The 25,137-nt window shown below is 42.5% G+C and overlaps 1 protein-coding gene across 1 annotated transcript in view; it reads left to right on the plus strand.

Moving 5' to 3' along the window:
- LOC311219390 (fibrillin-2-like) overlaps nucleotides 1–25,137 on the plus strand; it is a gene marked incomplete at both ends in the record, with an annotated part of 114,671 nt that overhangs the window by 42,777 nt on the left and 46,757 nt on the right. Inside the window, 3 exons of the mRNA XM_084302510.1 lie at nucleotides 8,386–8,583; nucleotides 10,355–10,480; nucleotides 21,237–21,362. Of these exons, the coding sequence (XP_084158636.1) occupies nucleotides 8,386–8,583; nucleotides 10,355–10,480; nucleotides 21,237–21,362 (450 nt within the window). The remainder of the gene's footprint in view (nucleotides 1–8,385; nucleotides 8,584–10,354; nucleotides 10,481–21,236; nucleotides 21,363–25,137) is intronic.

A 25,137-nucleotide genomic window follows, 5' to 3' on the forward strand; every position in this document is an offset into this window, starting at 1 on the left:
GGATGTATCTGGCAGCCACCAGCCACTCAGGGGAACATGACATCAGAAATAGTCCTTTTGGGAGGAAACTGGCAAGAAGGTAAATGCCTTGTTTCACATTTCACTGATATCTAGAGACTCTCTCTGCAAGTGCCTGTGAGCAGCCTCAGCTAGCTGGCTGCAAGGAGTGCAATACAACACCATGTCACAGTCACCGGCTCAGTGAAGCATGTTTGGAGATGAACACCTGAATCACTGCATTTTCACTGGACTGAGATCAACCCAAGGACGATGTGCATCAGCATTCTGTTGACTGCAGACCTAGACCTGTGAAGGTAGAAGAGGAGGAATGCATACTCAGGAGTGGTGTTGCTTGGCTTACATGTACTCAAGGTCCTAGGGCAGTTCTACAAATAGACATTCAGCTCACAGTGGCACAACAGATCCGGGTCTGTCCAGGCAGACAGGGTCCACACGCTATGTGTGTGGTGTGGCTGGGAGTTGAAGCAGTGTGCTGTCATGCTCCTCAAGAGCTCAGGAGACTAGAGAGAACCCAGGAGCTCCTGCAGGAAAGCTGAACATTTTCTCTGTATGTGTCAGGATGTAAATATAGGGTAGACAGGCTGAACTGGACTGATGTATTTTCATTTCCATTTCCCCCCCTTGTACTAACCATTGTCTCCTTTCCGATGAGGACTTACTCTAAAAGTTCACTGGAGAAAACAGATTTTTTAATCCCACATGAATCGATGAAGCAATTAATTCACCAAACCTCTCTCCATCATCTTTGAAAAGTGCTGGCAGTGAGGTGAAGTCCCTGGTGACTGAAAAAAGGGAAACATCAGTCCCATTTTTAAAACGGGTAGAAAGGAGGACCTGGGGAACTACAGACCAGTGAGCCTCACCTCTGTGCCTGGCAAGATCATGGAAAAGATCCTCCTGGAAGCAATGTCAAGGCACATGCAAGACAAAGAGGTGATCCAAGACAACCAGAATGGCTTCACCGAGGGCAAATCATGCCTGACCAATCTGGTGGCCTTCTGCGCTGGAGTGACTGCATCAGTTGACAAAGGAAGGCCGACTGATGTCATCTACCTGGACTTCTACAGAAGGCCTTTGACACGGTCCCACATGACATCCTGGTCTCCAAATTGGTGAGATATGGATTTGATGGGTAGACCATTCAGTGGATAAGGAGTTGGCTTGAAGGTCATACACAGAGAGTGGTGGTGAATGGCTCTATGTCCAGGTGGAGACCAGTGATGAGTGGTGTCTCTCAGGGATCTGTCCTGGGACCAGTGTTGTTTAATATCTTTACCAATGACATAGTGGGATCGAGTGCACCCTCAGCAAGTTTGCAGATGACACCACGCTGTGTGGTGCAGCTGGTACAACAGAAGGAAGAGATGACATCCAAAGAGACCAGGAAAACCTTGAGAATTGGGCCCATGTGAAACTAATGAAGTTCAACAAGGCCAAGTACAATATGCTGCACCTGGGCTGGGGCAATCCTGGACATGAGGACACAGTTGGAGAAGAAGTCACTGAGAGCAGCCCTGCAGAGAAGGACTTGAAGGTTCTGGTGGATGAAAAGCTCAGCATGAGCCAGAAGTGTGCGCTTGCAGCCCAGAAGGCTAACTGCATCCTGGGCTGCATCAACAGAGGGGTGGGCAGCAGGTGGAGGGAGGTGATTGTGCTCCTCTGCTTTGTCCTTGTGAGGTGCCACCTGGAGTGCTGCATCCAGGTCTGGGGCCCCCAGCACAAGAAGGATGTGGGGCTATTAGAGGGGGTCCAGAGGAGCGACTCTCCTCATGAAGAAAGGCTGAGAGAGCTGGGGATGTTCAGCCTACAGAAAAAGAAGGCTCTGGGGTGACTTCATTGCAGCCTATCAGTACTTAAAGGGGACTTAAAAAAAGATGGAGAGGGACTCTTTGTTCTATCAGATAATGACATGATGAGGGGGAATGTTTTTAAACTAAAAGACGGGAGTCTCTTAGTTTTATATTAGTTGTTATGAGAAAATTCTGCCTTCAGAGGATGGTGAGGCACTGGAACAGGTTGCCCAGAGAGGTTGTGGATGCCCCATCATTGGAGGTGTTCAAGACCGGGTTAGATGAGGCCCTGAGCAACCTGATCTAGTTGGTGGCATCCCTACATATGGCAGGGGGGTTGGAACTGGATGATCTTTGAGGTCCCTTCCAACCCAAGCCATTCTATAATTCTATGATTTTACTATGCTGGAAACAGGGTGATTTACAAGTAGCAAATTTGAGTATATTTGAGACCTGGGGCAAATGTGCTTGGAGAGGAGAGTCCAGAGCTATTAAACCCCTATGCTACCCCCAGCACCTCCATGTCTGCACTAACCAACCATTCAACATCTCTCTTCTATGATGGAGAACACAGCATGGCAGTGTCAGCCTCCTGCTCCAACAGTGATGCACATTTCTACAACTGCTTCAAGTATTGGCTCTTTGTTGCTGTGTGTGCTTTGTGCCTCAGATGCCACTGGAGCGAAGAACCCTCAGAGGAGGGTTGTACATGAAGCTCTATCTCAGGTTTCATCAGGCAAAGATTTTGACAGGAAACTGTAAAAATAGGACAGGAAAACTTAAAAAAGTTCTTTCTTTACTATTTCCTTTGAATGTGTTTTTTCAACAGTTGGAATGTCTGGCCTTATAAACTGCCCCAGCCAGATTTTTCTTTTTTTGCAGAACTCCAAAAAGTTAAACATCAAGAATATGACTGTGTTTGTATGAGGTAAGGAAATGACTAGGTGGAGAAAGTATTCCATGAAAACGGAGTCCTTCACAGAGACCCTCACACTCTCTGCACCAACCATCCATCCTCTCACCAAAGCTGTCATGGATGTACACAGCCTGAGAGGTTTAACAGATATTTAGGGTTACACTACATGCAGAAACCTGTAATCAGTGTACTAAAATCTGCTTTTACTACGACAGGAACAATTGCAGTATATTTGGTGGACTTGTATTCACTCCCTTCAGTTTGTTTTTTGTCTGGTGGATTTTGCATGGTGTTCCCCTGGGTACTTTCTGTCCGTGGTCTGTCTGTGAGTAGAGCATAATTTCCTCCATTTATGCATTTAATTTGTAATTTATGAGCTCACCTGGCTGGTCCCTGAGAGCACAGCTGGGCTTCCCTGTGGGCTGTTCAAGGAATACCCGTACCAGGGAGAGCAGGCATTGTATGGGAATCTTTGGGGTAGAAGTCTGCATGGGAATCTGCCAGATTAGTGCCTTGCCTTGATTGCATCAGCTCTTGCTCACTCCCAGGGCTGTGCTGACTGCCTGCTTGTGTGCTTTCTGCCCCAAAAGCCCAGAAGGTTACAGACAAAAAGAATTGCAAGGCTTTGCTCCCCTGGCCTGGGGACCAAGTCTTTTGCTGATGGAAATCATGCAATGACATTAGAAAAATAGATATCAGGCTTGCTATCCACTATCCTTGCCCCCCTTTACTGGTTTGCTGAGCTTTTAGAAAGCAATGTGGAACTCTGCCAAAGCCTGGGGTATGTTATAGTGACCTCATCACAGTGAGTCTGTATCTCTCTAGGGATGACTTACAAGCCGCGTTTGTCCGTACTGTTTTAAGAAAAAGCCCTTCATTAAAAGCATTGTTTATTATGAGACGGAATTTGATTTTTAGCAAAGAAAATCTTTTCTTCCTTGCTGCTCTATTTATTTATTTTACGAAGAAGGAATTCACATGGCCCATGGCCTGTCTCATAAGGGGATTCCAGCTAAATAGTGTTAAAGAAACGACGGTCTAGAAGATGGAGTGAGAGCACAGAGGAGAGCTCTTCCATCGCTTTATGTTCCTTTTAGTGTGGAACCTGCAGAACTGCTTACACGAAAGGGTCAGGCATCTTTGTGTTTCTGGGATTATGGTTTTAAATAGCAATGAATGTAGTGTAATTGTTCCTGCTTTTGAATCTTTACCCAAGGATGTGAATTCCCATTCCAAGCATTTATTTACATGGCGACACCCTGCTGGGTAGATGGATGTGATAGAAGTGGGGAAGGCTATCCTTTTTCTTGTGAAAATTTTCAAGCAAAATCCTTTCCTTTTTTAGAAGTTCCTTGTCAAAAACTACCTTTTAGTTTGTTTGTTTGTTTGTTTTCCCAGAGGGACAGTAAGGACAAGTTAAAAGAGAGCAAAAAGTTAATTTAAAATGTCTTTGTGTGTTTCCACAGCAAAGGAACAATTTTAACTGGTTACGAAGTTGTAAATATTCCAAGTTCAGATACTGTGTCAATTCAGCTATTATAAAAAGCAATCTGAAGTTGCATGTAAAGTTGTAATTAACATCTGAAAAATGCCCTTATTAATAGAAGTGTTGAGTTTGAGAGCTTCTTCAAAGAAATTAGACTGAGTTGCTGAAATTAACATTTCCCTATCAAAAAATGGCATTCAATTATGCCATATATCCCAGGGAAACATTCCCTACAAAAGATTTCCATTTTCTTCATTTAATATTAGGGAAACCTAGCAATAAAGAAGGTGCCTTGCAACTGTTCTACATAAATGTTTGATAGTCTCAGAGTGGTAATTTTAAATAGTCTGGATGGATTATTCTTTTTAATGAGATCAAGCTGCATTCCTGGCAAAAATTACAGTTGGCAGAATCGTGTGACATTCTTATTACCTCTTGCAGTAGGTGAGATTTATTCTGGCAAGGTGAACTTGGGTGAAATAATGTAGGCAAAGCCAGGGCAACATCCCTGATTAATGTAGCACCCTAGGTGCTGGAAGCAGGGATAGCTATGAGGCTTTGTGCTCTGGCTTGGCTGAATCGGGACTACTTGAATTATTTGCTCCACTCTGATGTTGGACTGTCGCAGACTTTCCAGCAAAAGTCCATGCAGCATGTTGGTGAAGACAGATGTCTGCAGCAACTGTAAAGTATTCCTCCACTTATGTCCTGGACACACTAATTAGAAAACCCGAAAAATGTTTAAAGGGATATTTGCAGGAAGCTGTTTGCAACAGGAATCGTGACTCAATGTAAGAGGGTGTGCAATGGCTTGGATCCCACTCCCCAAGGGTTTGGGGAGTGACCATTCATTAGCCAAAAGGGGTTCCTAGCGATTTCCATGACAACCAGCCAAACATGGAAATTGAGAATGAGGTCTGTTCTTGTTACACTTCCTCTTCTGAGCACATCTGGGGACTGTATTGGCTTTTAGATTAGGCAGACGACTCATTGTAGCCCTGAACTGACTGCGACATCTGCAGAAGTCTGTAGTTGAGGTTAGCTGGTGTTTTAAAACCTTACTGTCCCAGTGGGGTAGGGGGAGGTGAGGGTTTGAAAACAAAGAGCATAGCAAGGGATCAGGTTTCTTGTGGTTAATGCAAACACTTTGATGCTGCAACTCTGATTCCTTGGTGTGGTTTGAAGTTTGAGCACTCTTTGCTGGCTGCCTGGGACAAGCATATGACCAGTAACCTAATCTAAGTCCACAGTGATAAGAAGCCTACAGACCAAGGGCACTGAGTATGGTCTACTTTGAAGTTAACAGAGCAAGCAAGAAAGAAAAATGAGTTGTGTAATGATGCAGTTGATTATAGATGTAGGAAGGAAAATTGATGTCTGTCCTATAATGAGTATTTACTGTTTACAAAACTATTCTTAGAGAGGATAATTGAGGCAGCAAACTGGCCTGTTGTTTTTTAAATGTACAACTGATTGTTGAAGGACTAGATAGCATAGTCCTGCTGTATTAAAAATCTCTTCTGTAGAGTTGGAAACACTCTGATTGAATTTTTTCTTCCTAAAATAAGGCCTGATGTATATATTGTAATCTCTTTAATGAGAGCTACCTGCAGATGGAAAGACGGAAATCACCTATATTCTACCACTGGACACTGTAATTGTAAGGCTGAGTGAGTATGAAAGAGGAAACAGGAATAAATCCCAGCTTTCAATGAGGAAGGCACTTCTTCTCTGCTTTTATAAGAAATCCAGCAGGAAAGACCCAACTTCCAAAGGACAACAACCTGCAACAAAGTTCCTGGAAGATGGGATCCTCTATGTAGACTGTAACAAGTCTTCAAGCATCTTCTAAGCACACATATTTCTTTAAAAAAAAAAAAAAGATTGTTGCCTCATTAAATATTTAATAATTTGACCCATTAAAATTAGCAACAGATGGGAACTGGAATGCAGGCAGACTTTCTGGACTCCAGACTGCAATTTCCTTAGCTTCATTCCATCCAAGAAAGTAATTTACATATGGAAATCTATTTTTGTCAATTATTTGTTTAAAATTGAGTGTTGTGCTTACAATTGCACTTTCATTATCAGTCTCAAGGAAGTGTTGCTGCAGTGCATCCAGCCATGCTTCAGCAAGATGATGTGGGAGGTGCAAGTTCATCTCTGCCTTCTGTAGAGTGCTGTTACATCTCAATTTTGTTATACATGTATGTGATCTAACTTTCTAAGTCAAATAGAACCCTTCATAGATAAGTACCACAATTACATCAGACATTTAAATTTAAATTTAAAGTTTTAAAATAGTTCACCTGTATGGTTATTGAGAGATCTCCTTGGTCTCAATGTTAAAAAATTGAGCAAGAGCCTTTCAGTTTTATAAGAAAAAGACAGTGGGTGAGAGAACAACTCAAAATATGTTGATTTGTTTTCTAGGAATAAACTAGAACAAACTAAAGCATTAAACTTGGCATGGCAGGAGAAGTTAATGAGAACCATGTGCTTTGGTATCTCATTAAAATTTTGGTCAAAAACCAAACTATGACTATTTGGTAACTTACCATTGCAAACACAATACACATGTCTGTTCTGATTTCCAAACAAATGCATTTTTATGAGCTACTGTCAGCTTTATACCTACGTAACTTCAAAATCATTGCCCTCTTTTTCTCAAATCCATCCTGTTGCTTACTTCTCAGTGACATTCACAGGCCAACCTTCTTTTGAGACTTTCATCAGTATTAAATTTTAAGTATGACTGTGTTTTCAGCTGCTCAAAAATGCAAATAAGAGGGAACATAAGGCTGGAATTAAGGAATTGTGGGTTCTTTCCCAGAGTTAGAGGAGGATTTGTTGTGTGCTTTGCTATATAGCTAATGCTTACCCTGATTCCAGGTGGAACAATTGTAATACAGATGTAGCTCACCCAGACTTTGCTCAGCACAGATGACACAAGTGAGGAAGATATATAAACACAGGCATTCTCATCCTAAAGCTTATAGTAATTTCCAGCATTTCCAGATGATCTTTTATAGCCCAGGATAAAAGCACTCTGTCATGGTTTCATGCAAATGGAGGTCTGACAATGTGGTTGTACCGGTGGGAGAAAGTTTCCTGTCTCAAAGCATCAACTCAGTGGTTTTCCTTGGTTTTTGCTTTTTGCACATCTGTGTCAGTATTTAAGAAGAAGGCAACCAATTGCAGAGATCATGTGTGGAAAGGCTTGTATCTGACAGCTTACAGGCCAAGAATGAGCTTTCCTTTGTTGTGTGTCTATGTTTTACTAACGCATTTCTGGAAATAGAATTATTAGTCAGTAGATGTGTGTGCCACTACTGCTCATGGCTCATGATTTAGCTATCACCACTTTCCACACAACTTTTTGTTACTTCACATGACAAATTCAAATGTTTCACTGCAAAAACATCTCTGAGCTAATCTGAACACTGATGCTTGATGATAATTTGTGTTTCAACACAGTGTAGGGACACAACAAGGAAACCAACATCTTGAAACAAGCTCTTTTTTATAAATTTTGTTGACCTGGAGGTATGAGGCTTACATTTGCTGAGTATGGCAATGTGGCACTGGAGTTCCCTGTTATGGGGATGAAAGGAGGTCCTCAGGGACTGAAATGTTGTACTTTGCCCATATGTTCATGTTATGTGGATTGTCAGGCCCTAAGACTGTTCATGAGATGCTTTTACCATGCCGTCTCCATATACATCTTTCCCCTTAACTTATATGAAGTTCAATTGCTTCATTGATGACAGCCATCCACAGAACAGGTGAACATGCAGCCCTGAAATCTCCCTTTGCCTGACTTTGTGTTTTGAGTTCATTCTGTGGCAAGTGCTTAAAGACCACTGACTCAGAGCATGAAATAGCTCTAGTTCGTGGGATGAACCTGAGGTGGATAAGGAAGAGCTGTCTTGGAGAACCTCTAGACAATCACATGAAACATGCATCTGAAAGGCAGCTATTAATTCCAGTGCTTGTCTCCAGCTTCATTTTAAATTTTTCTTCTTCCCATGCTTGCATATTTTTTTTCCAGAACTTGTTGACTCTGCACTTAAATGGCTGTGCTGGTGGGATGGGGAATAGACACGGTGTTAGACAAAGGACCTTGTGCTTGTTTCTTAATCTAACCTGTGGTTATTTTTATTCTCCCTCAGATTATCGTACCGGTCCCTGCTTTAGCCAAGTAAATAACCAGATGTGCCAGGGCCAGCTCAGTGGGATCGTCTGTACCAAGACCATGTGTTGTGCCACCATTGGACGGGCCTGGGGTCACCCATGTGAGATGTGCCCTGCCCAGCCTCATCCCTGCCGCCGAGGTTTCATTCCCAACATTCGCACTGGAGCCTGCCAAGGTAAATGCCATGAATATGTAAGATGATGTTTCCTTATCCATTCTGATGTGTGCTGAAAGCACAAGTGAGTGATAACTGACAGGAGTCCCAATATAGAGAAAGCAGTCTGTGTAAACTTTGCTAAAACCACAGTTATGTCAAAACCATCACCACAGACCTTACGTCTCCCATGTGACATACACTTCAGTAATATGCATTATAAGTGACAAAAAGTGTTCTGTGGACAGAACCAAGGTAAGGGCATTGAAGAATGTCATTTTCTTACTCATTTCTGGAGGCCAAAGTTTGGTCTCTTTAGTTAAGGCTGTGATGCAGGGAGAGCAATGTTTGTGCCACAGGCAACATGTTCCAGCTTTACCAGCAGTGCCCTGGGTCCCTGCTTCTCCCTTGGTTTGTAGTTGAGAGCAGGTAGAAATATTTTCAGCTGGAAACATTCCATGAGGTCAGACTGTTTCAGGTGAGTGTACTGTTAAGTTTCCAGAGGAAGCATTTGAAATTATTTGAATAAAAGTGGGTGCTTCAAGTACAGCTTTATCGTTTGATTCCGTTTCCTCTGACATAATACCTACTCTCCATGTTCATTTTACATCCACAAGACTTGTAAAATTTGTAATATTTAATGTAATTAATATCTACATATATATTTGTTTTTCTAATATGTTATAATGTTTGTATTAAGACATTCATACATGTATATCCCAAACAAAACTCTTAGGGATTTCCATTCTGAGGTAGTTTCAATGTATGGATTTCCCCAGTAATTTTCAGTGTAAAAGGCAGTTAAAATAAAATCCAGATTTTTTTCATGTGGACCTATAGCTCAATGTTCTGATCAACTCTTCTTCACACAGTGGTTTGATGGTTTGGTTCAGTGAAAATTTTCTCTGCTCAACTCTGCATTTCTAAAATCATGTTAGCTCAGTAAAGATTCTGGCCTTGCTATGGTTCTCAGGCGACATCCTCCATCCTGCAAGACGTAATATATCAGGCTAATGTTTCTCCAGGCTTAAAACTAAGTTATCATTTGAGCCTTCCATAGGCCCTCATTCTGTGGCACTGCTGTTTTTACTGTCCCAGTACTAGTGCATAATTAGCTCTTATATCAGCAGGCTAGTTCTCGGTAAATTTTAATATTTCTATCAATATTTTTTATAAATGTTAATATATCCTTTGAGATTACACAAACAAAATATGCATAAATCACATGCTTAAAGGTTGCATTCGGTGTCCAGGACAGTCAGGCAAAAATAGCAGAATGGTCCACTGAGCTCCAACCAGCAAATCCTGTTGGCAGCCTTTCTATAACCGTGTTTCTCCTCCCCACTGGTGGGTTGCAGAGGTTTCCGTGTAGAGTTGCATGAATTCCCTTCTGCATCTTCAACTAATTTGAGCCTTTACCTGTTATGACCAAAAGCCAACATAACAACCCAAATCCTGCATTAGCCAGTGTCTGTAGGATAAACCTTGAAATGCTGAGGAGAATTTTCTTGCTGTCTATTGTAATCTGCATTTCATGTAATTTAAACAATACTATACTTTTCTCTGCTTTCTTGTTTCTGTAGATAAGCCAACAATAACTTTAAGTCCATTTATGTCCTTCACCTTATCTCTAATGTAATCCAATGAGTAATTGCATTAAAAATGTAAATCCACCTACTTGGAGCAAAGCTTCATATTTCTCGTAGCACTACCTATTCTTCACCATGCTGGGATGAACCTTCATCTGTTGCAGTGGCTGTACTTTCTAATGTCTTTGCTTTTTTCCCCATAGATGTGGATGAATGTCAAGCCATTCCTGGCCTCTGTCAGGGAGGTAACTGCATCAACACAGTCGGTTCTTATGAGTGCAAATGCCCTGCAGGACACAAGCAGAGTGAGACCAGCCACAGATGCGAAGGTAAGACTGCAGACATCCATCTGTACAGCTTCACCAGACTGCTTAGCACTGGGTTCCCAGGTATGCTCTGAGAACACAAGGGCATTTAAAAACCTGGGAATGATCATTCTGTGATTCTATGAATCTCTCTGTATTAAGGGCATCTCCAAGGCTGGCAAAGTAGAGATATGAGAAAGCCCCCAAGCCAACCCTAATTTCCAAGTAGGAGAGGGCACTGCAAGCACCTAGGCATGTTAGTGAAAGTACTGCAATATGAATTTCTGATCTGCTTATCCGCTTCCCAGAGTTCAAGGCAAAAAAATGAGGAATGGATCTTGCCTGTTCTTCTCTTAAACTCATAAGTGTTTTTTTTTTTAAAATGTTTTGTTCTGTTTTGATTTCCGTGGGTGTTTTATGAAAGATATTTTAATGCCAACACAAGACCAATTGAACAGGAGGGATCTCTGGAGGCCTCTAGTTCAACCTCCTACTTAGACCACAGCTAGGTTCAAAGCTAGGTCAGGTGCTCAGTGCCTTTTCTGATGGATTTTTGAACACTTAAGGCTTGTCTGTTTAGGGTTCTTGACTCAGGGTTGCACCATTCTCATGGTGAATAACATTATCCTTATATTCAATTGATATTTATCTTTTTGCAGTTTGCAGCTTGTTGCCTCTAATTCAATAGAGTAACCAGAAGGAGGGCAAAGTGGGTAGAGCCTGACTAGCTCAGATGGTGATGGAACAAAGCAACCAGAAATAGCATCAATGCATGGCAGAAGGCCTGATTCCAGAAGATGAGGGTGTGGAACAAGTAAATGCAATTTTAAATGCAATTTTGTTTCACTGAGTAGGTGTCATTATTCCAAACTGACATCTTGGCCAGGATCTGAAATTTGTCCTTAAATACAAATGAAAATTTGTTACCATAGACATGAATTGCCAATCAGAAGCATGGCTGTGAATCCCTCCTTTTAGCCAGGGAACCTGATACTGTCCCAGCCCCATAGCAGAAGCATACCACCTCAGGGATGTCTGCCAAAATCTTCAGTCTTCCTGGTTGCTTTGTGGGATGCACCTTGCACCTTTCATCTTCAAGTGAGTTGCAGGTGTGAATGATATTTTCATCATCTATCTCTCTTGGACATGGCACAGTGTTTCAGTTTGTGCTTGTGGTTTGGGATGCTCTAACACATTACTGCCTTAGCAGTAGCTAGGGAGATGCTGCAGCACGGAGCAAAGCAGAGGGGAATGCAGCTCGTGTCTTCTCAGCATCAGCCTTGCCCTTGAGCTGTGGGGAGCTTGAGGAGCACAGCCAACTTTCAAATTCTCTGTCAACTTATGGAGGGGAATGTCACTGAAACTACTGTCTGCCTCTTCTTCAGCACAGAAGGTGGAGGAATTTAATTTGTGGTAGTTAAGGCAGAACTCTACCTGGAAGCCCCTGGAACTACTGTTTGCTCTCTGACTTAAGATAAATTATCCACTATGTATCTGAATTCAGAACTCACCCAGAAGCAGGGTCTTAGACACCTGTTCTATGCCGTAAAACACAATTCCATGGTAAAATGTGGAGTGCAGACTAGGATTACGTACAGTCAATATGTTATCACAGTGCCACCAATCTGGCACTCATGCTATTTTGATAGTTTGACTCCAGTTCCTTAAGGTCCAGTCGCAGCAGCTCCACTACCACAATTTAGAATGTCCCTGAGAGTTGTGCAGACCCCTGCAGGAAGGACACACGGCCCCCACGCATTTTGCAGCTGCTCTTATGCCTTGCCAGGCAGGCTGCACTACTCAGAAGTGGAGGAATAAACATTGTTGTATCTTTCCAAACATCTGATAAATGAAAATGGGTGCAAGCTGGAACATAGGAGGTTCTGCTTAAAGAAGAGAGAAAACTTTTTTTACAGTGAGGGTGACGGAGCACTGGAACAGGCTGCCCAGGGGGGTTGTGGACTCTCCTTCTCTGGAGATATTCAAAACCCACCTGGACGTGTTTCTGTGTGACCTGATCCAGGTGTTCCTGCTCCAGCAGGGGGATTGGACTAGGTGATCTTTCAAGGTCTCTTCCAAGCCCTAAAGTCTGTGATTCCGTGAAAAGGAAAACAGCTGTTCCTGCATCAGTTGTTAAAGCTCTTTCCCACATACCTTAATGAAAGTCTGCTAGCCCACATATGCCATTTTCAGGATTAAATGTGTTCATTGTGCTTGTGTGACTGTGTCCCACCTAGATTAGCTTCAGGAATTCCACTTGCCTTTCATTCCTCTCCAAGACTCTGTTGTAATGAAGAGAAGGGATGATGAATGCACTAGAATTCAGATGTTTAACCTGGAATTTGTTTCCAGGTGGCAAAGTTACTGACGGAACTGTAGGCAACTATTAGAAGCAGTCAGTATGACAAAAAGCCACCTCCGTGACACTGTGTATTTGCATCATACCTTACCCTATGGGGCTTCTCTTAAGAATCTCTTCTCAGGGATAAAAACATCACACTACTTCCCAGTGACCATTCACATATGCCCACTCTCCTTCAAACCAGACATTTTCTTGGCTGGTATAATCCTAGTGGTGTCTTTGTCAATGTGTGCCGTGTGACCTGGGTATAGCCCTTCAGAAAAACTTTTCCGAAGTAAGACACCAGCTCAGAGGCTAATCTTCTGGTGGGGGTTGAAAACTCCTTTTTTTTTTTTTTTTTGTTGAGAAAACATCTGTTTCAGTGCATCTTCACTGGCAGGATGCCATGAGACTTTACAAAGTTTGAACAGAAGGGTTCCTTGCAGTGCTCCAGCACCCAAGGACTTGGAAACAGGAGAATCCAAAACAGCCATTTAACACAAATCTCAGGCAATAAACTAGTTCCCCATGTCAAATTATGTCCCATGCAATTTGGCTAGCCAATGGGCAAAGGTTGAACTGTACTAGAACCACACACCCAACCTCAGGGTGCAAAAAATTGTTCTTGCATTTGTTTGCCTCACCCATGCTGGCTGGGGACCAGAGAAAGCACATATGATATCAGTTTAGCTGGAATCTTCTATACACCAAGATTAAAAACAATCCATTGTCTGAATCTGTCATCCAGATGCAAGGGGCCTCTGCGTGGGTCCTCACTTCCCAGAAAGCCTACAAAAACAGCTCAATGCAGCCATAAACAGCTTCCTTTCACTCTCCTTCCTGGCTGGCCATAAAAAGAGATGTCTCCAGCATCTACTGTATCCACTCCATAGCTTATCTCACCTCAGTTGCTAAGAAGACCACCAAAAGAGGGTGCTTGCCTTTAGTTTAACTTATTGACCTAGGGGTCTTTCTGTGAGAGCGACTTAAATATGAGGGATGCTCTAAGCTGAAAGAATTGTGGTTGTTTTTGAGGGCTCATTTCCCAGGCATGAATCACCAACATGCCCCCACCATGAAGTCAGAAGGAAAAGGGGATACCGTCATCTGGACTATCACTGCTCCCCTCTGGGACATGTACTCCATATATTCCAGGGGAATAAAGAACCAGCATTTTGTCAGGGGTTCATCTGATGCTAACACTTTATGAAGTGTTATTCAGAACATAAAGGAACAGCACAAAGCTATGCCAGGGGAGATTCACACTAGATATAAGGAAAAAGTTATTCACTGTGAGGGTGGTCAAACACTAGAAGTGGCTTCCCAGAGAGGGAGCTGATGGCCCATGCCTGCCAGTGTTCAAGAGGCATTTGGACAACACCTTCAATAATATGCTTTAACTTTTGGTTAGTCCTGAAGTGATCAATTGGACTACATGATCTCTGAAGGTCCTTTCCAACTTAGGAGCTAAGAGGAGCTAAGCCTTGTCTCAGAGAGTTTACTGCATGCTTTGATAAGTCAGGAGTGAACTGCTTGGTATAGCAGATAAGCACCTAATTCCTGACCTCCTGAAATGTCTGTACTGCCAAAGTCACTGTAACAGTCTAAACTACAGTGGAACAGGGATTTTTAATCAAAATAATGACCACAACCATAAGAGGATATGTTTTTTTATCCAGGTGTGCTCCAAACCTAAAATCTCAACACTGTAGGAATTCCCTTTTTGAGTCTGTTTGCACTTATTTTGCAGCTGGTGAAAATAGTGAATTCTCAGCCTGCACTGAGACCATCTCTCTTGGGAAAAGTAAATGGTTTCCTCTTGTTTTCAGATGCCTCATTCAAGTCCAGCAACCAGGAAATATTAAAGCTAAATGAAAAGTCTGTGTTAAATTCTTCCCTAGTTCCCAGGAGCTTGTATTTTCTGCTTGTAGGATTCTTCCCGGGGAGTGAAGTCAGCAGATGGGATTGTGTTTGAGCCAAAGGTCAGAGCCTGTGTCACTGTGTTTGCTGATAAATGATGTCTCCTTCATTAATGCAGCAGCATGTACCACTAATCTTCTTTGGGCTGTTTATCAGTGGGAATAAGCAGGAGTAGAAATAATATCATTAGCTTTCCATGGTGATACTTATCTTTTAACAGAAATGGCACATGAAACCAAGGCTTCATTTTCAGTTCCTGAATCCCTGAAGAGTAAAGATGCTGTTCTTATGCAAGACCTACTCTGCTGATAACAGAGTCCAGGTCAGGCCCTGATCTCCCAAGCATATCACATGGTTACAGCTGGATACACTGGGTGAAATTTTGTCAGCCCCATAAGGAAAATTATGTCCTTGTTCTATCTGTTAAACATGAAAATGTGCACACAACATCAAGTTTGGATTTGAACTTATATGTTCTCCAAGTTCAGGGTTGCTTAGTTCCAGAGTTATTTCTACATCTCATCTCTAATGAATGTGACACTTTCAAATAGTGGCTTATTTTATGCCTTTGTTCATTGTATTCTGAGGGAACTCAAGGGATCAAGAGTTCTTGAGCCTGGGGCTGTACAACACATAATGAGAAATTTCTGGCACAGAGAGTCGCCTGCTCACTTTCTGAAAGATATAAGCAGTCTGTGAAACTCAGCGAGGAGGGGGAAAGGGGAGAGACAGGATCTGAGGATGGGGAAGGCTGCTCTCTTAACTGGTACTGAAGACAAGGCTGGCTTTGCAAAGGACAAAGGACTGCATTTATATTGTGTTTGTGTGAGACGATGAGCAAGGAGGACACAGGTCAGTTTACAATTAAATTGACAGATCCTAGGCTTGGTTTATGGAGGAACAGGGAAAAAGCAGGATCTGTTGAGGTTTGCAAGGGGACTGGAAATGTGTGAGTTCTGAAAGAGTGGCATGCTTAATATCAAGCTAACTTCTTAATACTTCTGGAAGAAAGCATTGTTGAGGAGGACACAAGAAAGCACTCCTGACAGTAATGGTAATGAAGGAAGGAAACATCAAAACTGAAATCATCACATCTTCTTGATACAAAAAGTTTTATCAAGAAATCAGAGGGAAGCGGAGTTTGTTACAGAATCACAGAATTGTCTAGGTTGGAAGAGACCTCAAGATCATCGAGTCCAACCTCTGACCTAAAACTGAGTTACACTGAGTTACATTTTAAAGCAACCATTAAAATTATACTTAAGGGAACAGTTCTGTCACATGTTCTCAAGCATAGAATCACCGACTGAAAAAACTTTTTCTTTCATGATTTCAGTGGTTCTCTGCCAATAATTTCATCTCTTTTCTTAATAGCCTTTCCTGTATGGAATAACAAAATGCTATGCCAGCTCTATTATCAGTGAAGTATGTAGTACCAGTAACTCACCCAAGATGCTTTCCAGTGACCAAAAAGGAATAAATGTCTCATATCCAAATCTGTTCCAGAATGATAACATACAAGATACAATAAAGTACATAGAGAAATACCAGTCAAGGGGGTGAAAGGCATTGCATGCTTTGTGTAACAAGCTCTGTTTAAATCTATTCATGATAGACCCTTTTTGGTAGCCAACTGCATCTCCAGGAGACAGATTCTGCCAAGGAAGAACAGATCCTTTAATTACAAATCTCTCCTTTCCTTTTTTAACTCACCTCTTTCTATTTAGCACTTGTTTACTGACATGTTAGATGCCACTTATGTCCCTAAGGGCTAGTCTGCAGTAGACTTTTTGTCACCGCCACACAAAATTCTGAATTTTCTGATGAAGACAAGGCTCTATTTTTTACTCTGTTGAATCTCATTCATGTTTCTAAATTGGAGGGAGTTTTCCTGCTTTTTTCGTGAGCAGAGACGGTAGGCTGGCCCATTTTCCTCCCGATGGAACATGATAGCCATTTTATTAGCGTGTTTTCAATTTTCTTACAAAATGTCTAGAAAAAGAGTTCATTGTTTGTATCCATTAAAAGCTCATTTCCATGGATTTGGTGTGGCTTGGAGGGTTCCATTACTCTCTTCTGTGGTTTCTTTGTGCTTTCTGGAAGGAAAGGTCTGAGAGTCCCGTGTGCTGCACGAGAGAGGTTTGATGAGGCGTGACCTCTGCTACGTGACACAGAGATGTTTTCTCCATCAGTTCCTGTTTTTCTAGCAGATGGAAAGGTTGGGGTTTCAGTCTGTGGGCACCCGTGTTGGATGGGCTTTGCAGGCTGCGACTCTCTCTGTTTCTGAAGTTCTGTAGCCTTTGGCTTCCAGCATCTTCAGTATTAAATGATCAGGCCAAGTCCAACCCAACGAAATGGAGATCAGGTCCAAAATCAACGTTTGCATTGAATTCTGCCATTGTCTGAAGAGCAGAGTGCACAGAATATTGCTTTAATTCTTAACAGATATTTGGAAAAGTCATGAAGTAGCCAGGTTGGAGTTGGAAGAATTCCTTACCTAGAACTGGCAGCTGGGTGTTAATGAGAGGTGTACATATGTGTCCCATGGCATCAAGCTCTCCAAGGACTTCAGCTTTGAATGAATCAAAACTATGAGGCACTTTAGAAAGAGAAAATAAAGAAGGCAGATGTGGTTGGGAAGAAGTGAAACAACAACAAAGCCCAGAGCTCAGTTTCTCAAAGTACAGGATGTGCAAGTAGTCTTGAGAAACGTTTGCTTTTTTTTTCTTCCTGCATATTGTCTTGCTCACACTGGTCTCTTCTGAGCTAGGATTTTAAATGAAGAAAAAAAAATGTTACAGCTTGATTTAACTTTTTGAATTAACTCCATTTTTCCTTAAGAAAGGAATGTATTTGCTGTCACTCCTGCCCACTCCTCACATACACTTTTTCTTGGATGACTGACACTACCAATAGTGAGCTAATAAGATGCCTGCCTGTCAGCTGGCCTCCAGATCTCTGATACAACAAACTTCAAGAGAGCTATGCAGATGTTTTAAACAGCTATTTCTGATAGTACAACCAGCGTTTGCTTCATAAAAGTCTATCTCTTGGAGTGTTCTGCAAATTGTAACCAAACACAGGCCTGTAATTAAATGACAGGGTAGACTGTAATGATAAAATCTCTTTCCCTGCAGGGGCCCAGGTGGGGGAAGTGTTTTCTGTAAATTTGCATTGCTGCCTTTCTAGGTTTCAGGTCATGTTTATCTGTTACGAGGACTCTGAGCATCAAAGAGCTAAAGGAACACTGCAAGGACAGAGGCAGTATCTGCTGTGTGTAAAAGGCAGCCAAAATTATGTTTATGATAGCATGATTTTGGAATTACTGAGAAAACAAATAAGAATGCATCTTCCCCTCTTGGTATATGGTGGACAACGGAAGCTGGGTCAGGTGACACAGGAGGACTACAGAGATGCTGTTTGTTATTGTAGGGAGAAAATTCATGTGGCCAAGGCTCAATTAGAGTTGAAACTCACCAGTACCGTGGGGCCAACAAAAAGGGCCTTTTTAAGTATGTTGTCAGGAGAAGGGAGACTAAAGATAACATTAGTCTGTTACTTGATGAGGATGATCACCACAAACCAGAGACTTTTAATGATTCTTTGCCCCTGCCTGTAACACTGATGATGGGCCCTGGGACCCCTGGAGACCTGATTAGAAGGGCCTTGACTGGGGGAATGATAAACTTACAGCCAACTCTGAGCTTGTTTGGGATTTTCTGTTCCAGATGAATGCACATATGTCTATAGATCCCAATGGGATTCATCCCAGGGTACCCAAAGAGCTGGCTGATATCATCGCAAGACCTCTCTCAATTGTTTTTCAAAGGTCTTGGAAATCTGGAAAGGCCCCAGTTGACTGGAAGCCAGCAAATGTTTTTCTAATTTTCAAGAGGGGTAAGAAAGAAGACCCTGGTATCAGGCCTGGTAGTCTCACTGCAGAGCCTGGTAAGATTATGGAAAAGATTATTCTGGCAGTTATTGAAAAAAAAAAAAAAAAAACACACTTGAAATACAACACAGTCATTAGTCACTGCCAAGATGGGTTCATGGAGGGAAAGTCCTGTGTAACTAACTTAATTTCCTATTATGACAAAGTTACCCATCCAGTTGACAGAGAGAAGCCAGTAATGTGATTTTTTTTTTTAATGTATTTTAGCAAAGCTTTCAATACTGTCTCTTACAGTATCCTTTTGGACAAAATGTCCAGCATAAAGCTAGACAAATACATAATACAATGAGTGAACAACTGGCTGATGGGTAAGGCTCAAAGAGTTATAGTAAATAGGGTTTCATCAGGCTGCAGGTCAATCACTAATGGGGTTCCACAGGGATCCATTTTAAGGCAAGTTCTTTTCAATGTTTTTAGAAACAAAGTGATCTGGACACAGGACTCCATACTGTTTGCTGATGGTAGTCAATTAACAGGATCTGTTGACTCCCTTAAGTGTAGAGAGGTCTTAAAGAGAGATCTTGACAAATTAGAAGTCCGGGAAATCACCACTCATGTGAAGTTTTATATTTCTATGCATAAAATTAAGCCTAAGTGAATGGAGCAGGTTATAGAATCATAGAATATCTAAGTTGGAAGGGATGCACAAGTATCAAGTCCGGCTCCTGGGTTGGAGGACCACTCAAAAATCAGGCCATATGTCTGAGAGCGCTGTCCAAACACTTCTTGAACTCCAGCATGCTTGATGCCATGAATTTCCCTGGGGAGCCTGCTCCAGTGCCCAACCACCCTCTTGGTGAAGAACCTTTCCTAACATCCAGCCTTAACCTTCCCTGATGCAGATTCCATCCAGTCCTGTTGCTGTCACCAGAGAGCAGAGCTCAGCACATGCCTCTCCACTGCCCTCATCAGGAAGCTGCAGGCCGCCATAAGGCCTCCTCTCAGCCTCTTCTCCAGGCTGAACAAACCAAGTGACTTCAGCAACTCCTCATGTGTCTTCCCTTCTAGAACTTCCCTTCACCATCTTCATAGCCCCCCTTTAGGTGCTCTCTAACAGTTTTATGTGCTGTTTTATAATGTGGTGCTCTCAATATGAGGCCACACTAGTGCAGTGTAGAGTGGGATGTCATGGATGTATTTCCCTGTCATCTTCACAGGTGTGAACAGCTTCATGAGGCATTAGTATCTGGTTTCTACGAACAGTCTAATGAAAAAGCTGACTCTACAGAACCATAATCCAATCCCTAATTGTTCAGGCACAGCTGGAGAATTGTGTGTAGAAACTCATTTTGACAGGGCCCAATGTAAGTCATTGGGATTGGATTATGTGCTTTCCCTTAGGATAAAAAACATGTTCTGCCTGAAGTTCCGGAGGGACTGATGGTTACTTGGCAGATTTTGGTGCATGGGGAGCAGGGAGATGTTTGCTTGGAGACAGAATTCCTCACAGGGACATCAGCTGCATTGGGAAGGAAACATGGGGAAGAGAGACAGAGGGAAGAATCTGGCTCTGCAGTGAGATGTGGATGCGAAAAGCTCCTGTCGGAGCTTCTTCAGCATCCGGGCTCAGGTAGCCAGGCCTTTGGCAATGGGGCTAGTCTTTGTGTTCATTTTGTGGTGGAGGTATGCTGTTATCTCCACACTAGGCAGATCACACTGTAAGTTCAAATGGTAAAAGCTGCATCATTGGTGTGGTTTTCTCTGAATTTCAGTGCTTTGGTAATCTTTCCGCAATCATTACCATATGTTTGGGCACTGAGGCTGCCTGGCCTCTCTGAGGCCTGAGCATAGCTGTTGTGCTTTGACAAAATCTTACTATAATGTCCTTATTTTCCATGGTGTCATGGTTTAAACCAGTAGGCAGCAAAGCCCCACATAATCATTTGCTCACTCTTCCCCAGGGCAATGGGGAAGAGTATCAAAAAGGTAAAAATGCAAGAACTTGTGGGTTGAGATAAGAACAGTTTACTAGTTAAAACGAAAGCTGTGCAAAACAAGGAGTTAATTCACTATTTCCCATCAGTAGGTAGATGTTCAGCCACTTCCAGGAAAGAAGGAAGTTGTATCACACATTGTATTCTGTCTTACTGTTAGTACACAGGTCTAGTACACACATTTGTCTTAAAATTCAACCAAATCCCTCCTGTATGGAAAAATTCTGTGAATATTGTAGGTGTCCAGTGCTTTTTAAAAACATGATGTTTTCAGAAGCATCTCTGCCTTCAGAACAGCTGTTCAGGCACTTACACAGATGTGTTTCTGTCCTAAAGCTTCCTTTGTGCTCCAGAGAGCTGAACATTTTAGATCAACCTACCTAAAGACCTCTGTTGTCAGTGGAGATAGGTAGATGCCTTCATGAAGCCTTCTGAATTACTCTTTTGGAGAGTCTTGTTTTCTCTACCAATCCACTGCTAGGAGTCCACTAAGGGTTTCAATCATCCCAAAACAGTCCTTAACACCAGCAGCTGGCCTGTGTGTTCCCAACTCTGGTCCTGGATCGATACTGCAGGTAGGAAAGGAGATGGTTTGCAAAGAAACATAATCACTGTTGGTTTGTTCTTTTCTAGATGTGGATGAGTGTGGAGCAGTCTCCAGCGTGTGTGATGGTGGTGAGTGTACCAACACAGCAGGCAGCTACGTGTGCACATGTCCGCGTGGTTTCATGACAAGCCCGGATGGATCCCGCTGCATTGGTAAGACGCTTGATAGCTCTCACAACCACTGACGTAGAGAGAGGTTACACTGAAATCCAGAACTCACATCATGATAGCTATTTGAAAATCATCTCAGAAAGTCATCGTTCATGCAATAGCTGTAAAATGCTGGTTTTCATGTGCTGTCCTTTCATGTGCTGCTACAGTCCAGCCTGGTCACAGGTTTTGATGCTCTCCTCCTTGGCTGCTGTGGACCAGGGCTTTCCCCATCTCCAAGTCACAGAGAATAACTTGGGCTGCAGATGCCTTAGTGCTTGAAGTGTTTCACAGGAGGCTGCTTAGGGACACTAAGAGGACTGAGATAGAAGGTGTCTGGCTAGGGTAGTGGTCTGCTTGAAGAAGAACCCTTGTGCTCCTATCCTATCACTTTAACTGCGTTAAATGTCAGACAGACAGAGATATCAGCAGTCCCCCTGTGACTGAATTGCAGGCACAGTGTATGCCACAGTGTGAAGGTCCAAGGAGAAGCCTGTAAGCTCTCCTGAATCAGAGGAGCCCAGTTACAGGAACACCCTGCAGCTGCACATTCATCCACTTGCTTTGCAGAGGTGAAGGAGCAGGAAAGCTCACTCCAAATGTTTGCACAACCAATGCAAATAAATGGTGACTTTTGTCATCTCCTCCTTCTTCCTGTTTAGACTACAGGTAATGGCTCATAAATCTCTACTGCCCCAAGCTAATAAGCAGTTGGACTGTGGACTCAATTGGCCTCATTTCACTGCGCTGAACTCAACCTTTCAGGACTGAGTTGCTTTGCACTGAGCGGGCTGTCTGGTTTCCCTCTGTAGTCACTGGAAAGAAAGAGGTGCTTCCCAAACATGGCACAGGGCACTATAGACACCAATTCCTGCACACATGCTGAGCCTGCAGGCTTACAAGGCTGCTGTGTAAGCTCTTACACACTACCTTGTAGCCCACCTTCCTCCCACAATATCCAATTTCTGGCAACAAAATGACTTCCAGGCCCATAAGGAAATCACAGTCTTGCAGACTGCATGAAGGGCTCGGTTGTGGACAGTGTGTGCCACTTAACAGGCTCAAACATACCTGTTCACTCTTAGTTTGGCTCAAGATGCCTGTATTTCAAAGCTTTCCAGAATTGGCTCAAGTCCAGGCAAGCTTTCCCCAGACTTACGAGCTGTTTTGCCTCCAGACTACAGAGCCTGGAGTGAATCTTGCATGTTTAACAGATCAAAATTCTTTTCCAAGTCTTGTAAATATTTGATGGTCCATTTCTCTTTGAAACGGACAACAGTATCTATGATAAATAGATCAGATCTCTACTTACTTGCTTTCAGCAGGAGCAGTTACTTTAGTCAAAAGGAACCCCAGGGTTTGTCTTTCTGTTCAGAAACTTAATTTGCCTTTAGAAACGCAAGGATGCAAGGATCTGTAAAGAGGAACTGTTACAGGAAAGGCAAGGATCTTTGGCAAGGATCATTGTTAGTGCAATGGAAAATGTCAGGCACAGTTTTTTGTGGAAAGTCCTGGAAATTAATAAAGAAAATAAATAAATATAAAAATCCAAGCTCTTTTATATCCCTAGAACCTGGAATAAAAATTAATCATGTTCCAGTTCCAGAAAGAAAATGTTATAAAGTATAACATACGTTTCACCTTGTTTGGGCACCTGGTAGGTTTTAAAAAGAATGAAATTCTTTTCCGCCCTGTTTCCCAGGCCCTTCCATAAGCCTTGAGGGTGTGATGGCTGTCTTATGAGTCATATGGACATTTCTCTACTTTCCTTGAAACCAAATGTTTCAAGTAAAGAGAACTAAATAAAATTAGAAAGACCAAATTTAAAAATAGTCCAAAGCTTAGTTAGCTACAGTGGACTATGACTGGATCTAAACTCAATACATCATGCTCTAGCCATTTCCCTGAGCTAATAAATGCTGCTAGCGTGCTGTCATATTTTGGGACGAACAATATTTTATCTGGCAAAATACACAGTTACCATTGGGTGCTGTTGCAGTGGAATCCATATTTTATAAACCCTGTTTATATCGGTTGACGGGGTTTTAGTGCTCATTTTGGGAGTTTTAACCCACTATTTACATCCTATGAAATAAATCAAATAAATAGTTTGTAAAATTGAAAGTTAATAAATAATGTAGACACCCTTAAAACAAGAAAAGCATCAGGAGAGAGCAGAAGAGATTGTCATACCACCACCTCTCAGATGTTTAGACTGAAAATGACCACATACGGCTTTATATATCACGGAGCACCCACACTGAGTATGTGGAGATTTTATGGTGGCAAACTTCATATATTCCCATCCCTTTCCCCTCCCTTTTTAGAAAAGTAAACACCTTTTTATTGCATTTGAATAATCTCCTGTAGTTTTTGCAGCTGAAACAGCAAGACACTGAGTTTGAGTTGATCCCAGATCTCATTAGCTGCCTTCCCCAGTAAAATGCAAACAGCGGCGTAGCTGGAGAAAGTCTGTCATCATTTGAAATGAACATTTATTGAATGATTCAACCATCTGTGCTTGACACAAAGAATCCAGTTCCACGTGTATTCACAACAGTTTCATTCATTTATGCTTGTAAAAGACAGGCTCAGTGCTTTGCAGGCAGCAGAAGAATCTGCTCTAGCAGTTTGTGAGCCTTGTTTGTACAATGGTTTGCTTTTCAAGAACTGCTTAAAAGCATAGTTTTCAAATGAGTAAAATGGATGTTCGGATGCATTTCCAGTCATGCACGTGGTATTCCCTTGTTCAGTGCAAGCCAGCAGTCCTGCACATTGCTTTCTTTGCTCATTTCTCCTGATAGGACAGCAGTGCTCTGAAAGAGAGACTGTGAGAGATTGAAAAGAGGTTGTGAGGGTGTCACTGAGGGCCTCACCTACCCAGAGAACCCTTTCTGGCTTCTTTGGTCATTTTCCAGGAAGGGAGAGAACAGGAAAGATGAAATATGAAAAGATAATATTTATGACACTGAGAAATGACAAAAAGGAAGTGGTGTGAGGGTCACAGGCTCAAAAGGATTAAGAAGGAGCTGGAGGGACTATGAGCAGAGCCCCTCAACAGCTCTCAGCACTTCCTAAAGGGTCAAAGGAACTGGGTATGCTGCCAAGGGGAGCTCTTCCCAGATACCTTCAGGGACTGAGGGTATAGAAGGGCTCCATAGTCACTGGGATTCCCATCCTCCTCCTGCTGCCCTCTGGTGAGCACCATCATGTCCAGGCCCAGAAGGACAAGGGGGTCCATGACTTGGTGAGACCTTGGCTGGGGACAACAATGAGAAAAGAGGAAGGGGAATTATTTCAAGGATGCATTTATACCTCAGGCTTAAAACAGTTAAACTGGAAGGTGAGTTTAGAAAACAGTGAACAGCCAGGAGCCAGGGAGGGAGTGAATTTACTATATCACTTGCCAACAAAGAAACTGCCTTCTGATAATCCAGAGCTTCCCTGTTTGTACTGCAGCCTTCCTTCAGTGAGACAGCAGAAGTGGCACTGGTGGCCAAGGTGTGTCATGGATATTGGTTTAGTGGGAGTTGCACACATTATTCCTTTGTTCTCACGTCACTTGCCACTGAGATGGACACCGCCATCTATACTAATCTTACCCAGACAAGAGTGAAATTGGTTAGGTTTCCAGAAACTGAGAACATGTGATGACATCCTTAGTCCTGGTTGAGTGTCCTCACCACTGAATGAGGCTCCTTTTGCACCTTTCTTCCATGCAAACCAAACACCATTGGACTTCTTGGGTGGTAGTCCTCTGGCTACATGCTGATGTCTG

The sequence above is a fragment of the Netta rufina genome (assembly GCF_964035555.1).
Source record: "Netta rufina genome assembly, chromosome: 28".
NCBI classification, from domain to species: Eukaryota; Metazoa; Chordata; class Aves; order Anseriformes; family Anatidae; genus Netta; species Netta rufina.